Source organism: Daktulosphaira vitifoliae, unplaced genomic scaffold (genome assembly GCF_025091365.1).
Source record: "Daktulosphaira vitifoliae isolate Bord-2020 unplaced genomic scaffold, ASM2509136v1 Scaffold_4, whole genome shotgun sequence".
NCBI classification, from domain to species: domain Eukaryota; kingdom Metazoa; phylum Arthropoda; class Insecta; order Hemiptera; family Phylloxeridae; genus Daktulosphaira; species Daktulosphaira vitifoliae.
This window is the reverse complement of record NW_026099575.1, coordinates 19,317,121-19,325,520: the sequence shown is the minus strand read 5'-3', so window position 1 is coordinate 19,325,520 and position 8,400 is coordinate 19,317,121. Positions and strand designations below refer to the sequence as shown.

The 8,400-nt window shown below is 26.1% G+C and overlaps 1 protein-coding gene across 1 annotated transcript; it reads left to right on the top strand.

Annotated features, from left to right (window-relative positions):
• Positions 1 to 675: 675 nt before the first annotated feature.
• On the top strand, positions 676 to 3,547 carry LOC126904781 (mitochondrial carrier homolog 1-like). Its single transcript, XM_050684013.1, has 7 exons — positions 676 to 965; positions 1,405 to 1,489; positions 2,231 to 2,393; positions 2,577 to 2,708; positions 2,798 to 2,987; positions 3,145 to 3,212; positions 3,281 to 3,547. The coding sequence occupies exons 1-7, from the start codon at positions 840 to 842 to the stop codon at positions 3,432 to 3,434; spliced, it is 918 nt and encodes a 305-aa protein (XP_050539970.1). The 5' UTR covers positions 676 to 839; the 3' UTR covers positions 3,435 to 3,547.
• Positions 3,548 to 8,400: the final 4,853 nt, after the last annotated feature.

Here is an 8,400-nt window from a genome sequence, read left to right as displayed (position 1 = left end):
GATATATTATATATATTTATATATATATATATATATATATAAGTCCATATGCCACGATATGTATTGCTGTATAATTAAAATAAAATCGTGCTGGTCATTTATCTCATACAGCAACTGATTCTGCTCTTCTCTAATTATATAAATTTTAATAATAGACAAATATCTTAGTTTGATACACTTTACATCTACAAAATTTGGTTTATTATTGATCAACATTCTATAATTAGTATTTAAGTATTACAGAGTATAAAATATACGTCGATTTAAAATTGAAAAAAAACAAATCCTTATTATAAAGTTTTAAAATAATCAAAAAGTAGCATTAATGAACTCGAAGTATAGACTCATAATAAAATGATTAATTATTCATTTTACTATGTGCAGACTGATGGTGATTGTAGTATTGCATATTTTATTGAACGGTTTTCTTTGCAAAGTTTAGTCTCTTTAATCTGTATTTTACGACCGTAACCACAGTTATATCACAGACTGGTTATATAGACTTTGTTTATGTACTGTCTCTAATATCGTAACCGTGCCGGGGCGCTTACAAACCAGGTCAATTTTCCCACTGTGACTAATAATATTGATAACAATTCATGTGAATCCCCGGCTACTCATAGTTATTATCTAAAAATTGATTAAGTTTTTTTATCAATGTAACTTTGTTATTATGAAACTTAAGTTTTTTTCAGATTATCGAAGGTCGTCAATTATATCCATGTTGGATATCTAATTTATTTAATTAGTATTTTTATTAATAAGCACTATTTTTTTTGCATTTGATAGTTAACAAATTCTGTTCTTTTACTGTAATTATTTTTATTTTTATTTAAGTAATGACGAATCCAAGAATTGAAGATTTTAGGGATCAAAATGTTGAAAGTCCGTGGAACGGATTAACATTTAAAATTATTGGAAAAACAGCTATACATCCCGTGGAATATGCCAAGTTTCTTATTCAGGTATGATTTTTAAGGTTTTTGTTTTTTACTTCTATAATACTGTGTGGGTAAAGTATCATTTATTGATGAGACTTGTAAGACTACTAATTTTTCCTACGTGTAATAAAATATTATTTTGATTCCATTTAAGTAACATTTGACTAAAATATTAATTTAGAATATTGTCTTTGTTAGATTATAAATATTACCTGAGTAATATTCAATATGTTATTTTTTATGTATTTATCTGGTATTATCTTGTTTTAAATTTATATTAAGAAAAAATAAATCTTGAAAATACATTTTCCATTTCTAAATATATGTATATACATTCAAGTAAAAATATTTAGAACCTATAGCTCTTTTAGTTATAAAAATTTTAATTAATTAATTAATTATAATTGTATGAAGATAAAATTGTATTACTTATTCATAACTACAGAAAGTTTTTTATTTTTAGATTGGTCATGAACCTATTCGACCTGTTCTGTATAAACCTATAATAGGAGAACCACGTTTAGTTCTTCCCAATGTATTTTCATATTGTAAGTTGTTAGTTAAATATTTATTATGCTAGTATATTATCTAAGTCTATAATATTCAGAATGATTTATCTATAGTTGACCACTAGATTTCTTCTAAAATAATAATTTAGAGAATTCATTTTTTGGTATATTTAAGCAATATTTATTTTTCAATTTTTGAATAGTTAAATATTTTTTAGGTTTATGCCTTATTTATTATACCAGTGTTAACTTAATTTTTTTAATTACAACATACATATTTAGTTCATATAACAGAAAATTATTTAATTAAGAATATGTCTGGGCAATAAAAGCTTTCGAACTAGTAGTTTAGGAGCTATTATGAGAGGAGTAGTGTGGTAGAGTAATGTTAAAAATAACCTAACCCAATCTTCGTCTTCATTCTTCATTTAAAAATGTTAGTTACATATAAATGTATTAAAGCTTTCATGGATTATTATAAAATTTGAAAATTCACTTTTCTGTGAAAATGTTATATGTGTGTCCTTTATCTTATTGTTCTCCTTTAAGTTGAGAACACTTTATATTAAAACACTATTTTCTATAGCTGGATATATTTAAAATGAATTTAATAAATATCTATTATCACTGAGATCTATAACCATAATTAGAAAAAAAATTTTATATGTATATTCATATATTTATATCATCTGTAGAACTTAAAATTTTGTCCTTGGTTTGAAATTATTTTGATTTAATGTTTAAGTAGTAAAATTTGTATTAATAATTTTTATTCTTTAGCTAAATATATATATCAAATTGATGGATTTAAAGGAATGTATAGTGGCCTTGCCCCAAAGCTTGTTGGTGTTTTTGTTGAACATTGTACTACATGGTTTATAACTAATTATGTCAAGTTGGAAAAAAAACAAATATTAGATACTGAAGAATCAGAATCTGACGCGTAAGTTATTATAATTTTTATATCGGTGCATGTTTCTTTCATATACAACTAAATATTCAGAGTGATATGCCATTTTAATTTACTTACTTTGCATCATAATTTTCTTATATATTGTATGGTTTCAAACTGTAAACCGTAATTTTTCTTACAACAATATTTTGCATATATCGTATGAATACTTAGCTGGAAAAAGTGGGCATTGAATACTTCAAAAGAGTTGTTGAGCACCATTGCAAGCAATATATTAAGTTATCCATTCCGCCTTATTTCTTTAAGAATAATGGCACAGTTTGTTGGTTTTGAGAAGAATTATACGTAAGCATTTATAAAATATTTATATTGATTTTAAAATATTTAAAGATAGAATTTTTTCTAGAATTAAAAAAAATTTTTTATCCCTACAGTGGTGTCCTAGGATCAACTATAGTGATCATTCGCCAAGAGGGAATTTCTGGATTATATTCAGGATTCTGGCCTCATTTAATTTTTGTTTCAAGTCATGTAGCCATAGTTAGCTTAATAAAACATGTATGTTCTCGATATCTGTTTGATCCTTCACCAATTGCTTTAACCATGACAGATTTAGCAGCTTCAGTAAGAGTTTATTAATTTTTTTTTTATTTATTGTCAGTGTAGGAAGGTATTAACCAAAAAAAAATGTATATTTTCAAACAATTTTATCCAATTATTTTTATTATTATGATTTATAATTTTGACATATTCATTTTTAAGATAAAAATGTCTTTTTTAGCATATTGCAACTACCATTACATATCCTTTGAATGTAGTGAGTGCTTGTATGACAATTAATGATTGTGGGTATGTAAAAAGAATATATTTCTAAAATTTAACACATTGATTCATTTTTAATTTTTTTTAATTTTTAGACTTGTTGCTGGTATGCCTCCAGATATGCCAGTATTTGGCAACTGGCTTGAGTGCATGAAGTACTTAAGTAAACTAGACCAGTTACATCGTGGTTCTTCAATGTTCCAAAGAAATGTAATCTATGCAAAACCAAATATTTCTAAAATGAACTAATTCAATTATTTAATTATGATTTATGAATATATTTTAGTGTTTTTTATTATAAATAAATACATAATAAAATGTTATGAAACTGAAGTGCATAAAAATGCTTATTTTTTAAGAATATTTAATTTATTATTATTAATAGGATAAATTGGCTATGACTAAACAATTTTTTTCATATTATTCTTTTTTAAATCCGTAAATTAGTTTTAATACTATATTTCAGTCAATAATTGTATAGTTTGTTAAAAATTGTCTTATGATAAGATTTTTTTAAAAATAAAAAATAAATTCTATCATTTACTAAATATAATTTAAAGACATAGCTCATTGTTATTGAATATATAAAAAAGTTTTACATTTTAGTGTAATATATATAAATATATTTTTTTTTATCAAATTTATAATTTTTTTATTTGTTTTTAGTGGTTTACTTTTGATATGATCAAAGGGTATCCTCCCCAACCTTATTTAAAATATGACCTTTTTGAAATGTATGATTTAAGTGTAACTGTCTAAGAAAATTATTATTAATGCATAGAGGAAAGTGGGGTAACTAAACAAGTTTGGTATTTTAAGCCAAATAAATAAATATGATGCAAGTTATAATAATTATTTAAATTAACACAATTTCTAAAATTGTTATAGTAATTTTAAAAAAAAGTTTTCGGTTTTCTCACAATTCTAACAATTTATTTGAATGACTAGGGGCAAACTGGTTAATGGAGCAATTGTCTCCTAAGCTGCTGTCTATAGGGAACTAAGTAATGAATAGTTTAATTCGGCTTGTAAAATTGATTTTTACCTTTTTTTATAGAGCAAGCACAACTGTCATAATTTTTATGTTCCATGTGCGTGACCTCCTGTAAGCCCCTGATTAGGGCTATTCCACAGAGAGATTGATGGAATATCAGAAGAGTTCATTGGACGACGTTCATTGACGAAATTTTATAACAATTTCTTGAAAGGAATTTTTTTTTTAAATACGTAGCTATTTTTCAAAATCCGATATGTCTCTTTTAAAAATTTTTCAAGAGAGCAAAAGCAAATTAACAATTTCAATGGTGTCTTGTAAAAATTAACATTTTTGAAGTTCAAAAAACAAAATTTCCTGAATGAATGAACTGACTCATAATTTGTTTACACATAATGGATAACATCAACCTTTAAAAAATTTCTAAACTTTATTTTTGTGTTATACTAGCTTTTGGATATGAACCATAGAAATTAAATATACATTTTTATTAACTTCATTAAAGAAATTGAAAAGATAAATTTGATTTTAAAAAATAGGTAATATAAAGTTAAAATTTGTCAAAAATGCATAAAATAACGATAATAACTTCCGTAATAGTTTGTAAATTGATCAAAATTAAATTAATAATAATACAGCCAAATTTTTATTTAAACTATATTAATACCAAACAAATATTTATTCTAATGAATTTAAATACAATAAGTTGACTTATTTAGTTATATGAAATATTTGTAAAAATAACCGTATAAATTTACAAATGAAATACTTCGTCTATACCCAAACATACTTGCGCCGACATAAATTAACAAACTTCGATTTTTCCCTTTAATTTCTAGTAAATTAAATATATTTATATATAAAGTTAATTACATATACTTATAAATATTATAAATCTCTACGACCATATTTTAAAGATAATTAAGCAGCAATTAATTTCTCCAATACTATCATGTTATTAATTAGAGCTATATTGTAAAATTATAATTTTTATTAATAAAGGTGAAAAATAATGTTTAGATGAACTTTTACCAGAAAAAATAAATAACTTTAACATCATAATTAATATTGAGGACCGTATCCAAAATATTTTTTTAGGAAGAACCCAAAATATGAATACATATACAGAGTGATCCACTAAATATGTCTCATGTAATATCTTAAGATTCTTAAGCTATTTTAATTTAAATACTAGTTATAGTTGTCAAAAACGTAGTCAAGAATTGCCCAATCACTCAGACCTATAGATCATGAATATGTTTTTAACATTATTTTAATATCCATTACTATATATCAGTGGCGCAACTACGGGGGTGCTAGAGGGTGCTGAAGCACCCCCAACTTTACTTTAAGCACCCCCAAGTTCCACGTCTTTGTAATTTCAAATATTTATTTATATTCTCAGCACATGACCAAATTTCAGTATAATAAACTTAACATATATGTACAATAATCATATAAAATACAACAATTAATAATATAATAAAGCTGATGGGTCCTTATTAGCAATACTCATCATTCTATAAAATGGCTGGTTTTCTAGGTAGTTGGTATTACATTTAGGTACAGAAAAAAGAATTAAATTAGCAACTTCTATAATATTAGTACTAGTAAACCCATTCAAATTAATTTTTTTAGAAATTGACTGTTGAGATTTACTCTTTCTAACAAAGTTCCAAAAATATTTTGGATTAATACAAAAATTAGATTCAGTCTGTTCAATAAATTTTCTGTAACAATTTTTCGATAAAAATTTGTATTTTGCATGTAGTAGAGAAAACTTTCTGTAATCGAGTGGATTACGTGTTGCCTTAAAAATAGCGTGGGCTTTTCTTTTTGGAACACTGTATCAATCAAATCCTTAGAAAACCATCAAAGAAAATTAGATTTATTATAGTTAACACGTGGAACCCAGTGAAGAATAGAGAAGTGTAATGAATCATACAAAGTTGATGTTGCTGAATTAACGTCTAGTTGAGTAAAAGTATCCAACCAATTATAAGACAGGAAAAAATCTGAAATACGTGTATAATCTGCTTTCGTAAAATTAAAATATGAATCAACGGCATGAAAGAACGGATTTTTTTATTTGTTGGGTAATCAATAGCCAATGCAGGATAATATCGATCTTCAAGAACAATTTGATCGTGCACTATATTAACTTTAAAGAGATTCTTATTTGTAAATATAAGATCTAACATTGAATTGTAAACGTTAAAAACATTATTAACTTGATAAAAGTTTAAGAAAGCAAAAGTCTCAGGAATAGGCTGTTTTCGGTAGCCATTGAATAGAAAATACCTAAATTATCATTAGACCAATTAATATTAGGTAAGTTAAAGTCACCATATAGAATAAAACTATGGGTGCTATAACAACAAACTAGATTTTTAATTGTGCTAGAATAAGTATCATAGGATTGAATAGGAGAGTTAGGAGGAAAATATACACCACCAACTATAAAATTGTCATTATTACAACTAAAACTAACATAAATTTGTTTAATACTTAAATTAGAGATAGAAACAATTTATGAATGAAAATCTTTATGCACAACAATAAGGACACCACCATCTCTAGTACAATTACTCATTAAAATACTTCTATCACATCGGTAAACATTATAATTATCCAAACATAATTCAGAATCAAATATATCAGAATTAAGACAAGTTTCTGTTAAAATAAGAAATACATAATTAAAGCTGGCAAGATTACACTTAAGAGTAAAAAATTTAGTCCTAAGACCACGACAGTTTTGGTAAAAACCGAACGGAACATTATCATTCGACGTAGTATAGCTAATTGTAGGTAAATCACGAGGACAAAACTTATTAATTTTAAAATTGTAGAAATCTAATATAAAAGTACTAAGAGTGGACTTGGCATTTATTATAAAAATATACATGCTCATGCAAACCTAGTGTACATGGCTGAACTATGAAAGTTGAGAAATTTGCTGAATCTCTGGTTGTCGAATGGTATGTTTTCACGGACCCGGTTTTTTGTAATTGATTTGACCACAGATGGAACAACATTTTCATAATATATACGTAAATTTGTTTCACCTTGAGCTGTACGAGACAACAGATCATTGTGACAAGCACGTAATAGTTGTCGTTCAAATTTGGTTTTATCCTTGACAAGATTAAAACCATTTTGGAATTGAGTACCTGACCGCTTAACTTGGTTGTATGGTACAGCAAAAATTGTGCTTCCTCTTTGTTAGTATATATTAGCTAAAGTGGGCGGGTAATACCTGGACGTGGTTTCCCAATCCGATTCAATTTGAGATTCGTTGGAAGATAATTTCTAACCGGCAACAAAATATTTTTAATCATGAATTCATCATGTAGAACTCTCTCAGAACCAGTTAAAGAGGTAGACTCTAATACACCATAAGCAATCACATTGGAAGAACAACGATCTCATTCAAATAGTTCTTGCAAAACCTGGTTAGTGATTGTGGATGGGTTAGCAGACGAGTTGTTCTCTTCAAGACTACTAATTTTTGCCTTAAATGAACCAATATCTCTTTTGAGTATTATATTCTCTGCTTTGAGTTCACTCACTTGCTCAGAAACTTTTAATATTTCTGCTTTAAGTGTATTGAACTGCAAAGATTGCGAGTCAGAAAGTACTTTATTGGAGGTGAGAACTTCAGCTTTGAAGAACAAAATAATTTGCATTAAATCTTCATTAGAAGTAGTACTTGAAGATCTCGTACTAACACCAGAACGGACAGCAACTTTTTTTGAAGTTGCATTGGTTACACCAGGAGAAGACATATTAGAAAAAGTACTCGGGGTTATATTCTTCAAAGTAAGCCACTAGAGGTTAGTCTTTAACAAGTGGAAGAAGAAACTAGCTAATGTTTTAAAGCGTATGTTGATAATAGCAATATTATCAAAAAACAAATTATAAAAAAGATAGTACGACTTAATATACGAAAAGACGTAATTATTAAACTACTTATACTTGCATATAACAAACCAACTAAGATTACCACGACACACAATTGAACACAAAAATATACTTAATACTTTAAACAACAATTGTAAATAAATTATTTGTATATACCAATTGAAATTGTTATAAGGACTGTAAGTAACAAAATCTATAGTATATTTTATAATTATATATTACATAACTAATACTAATTAGTAATTACTGTAAATAATTAGTAAATATGTAATGTGTATGTGATTTGTAATTGTAGCA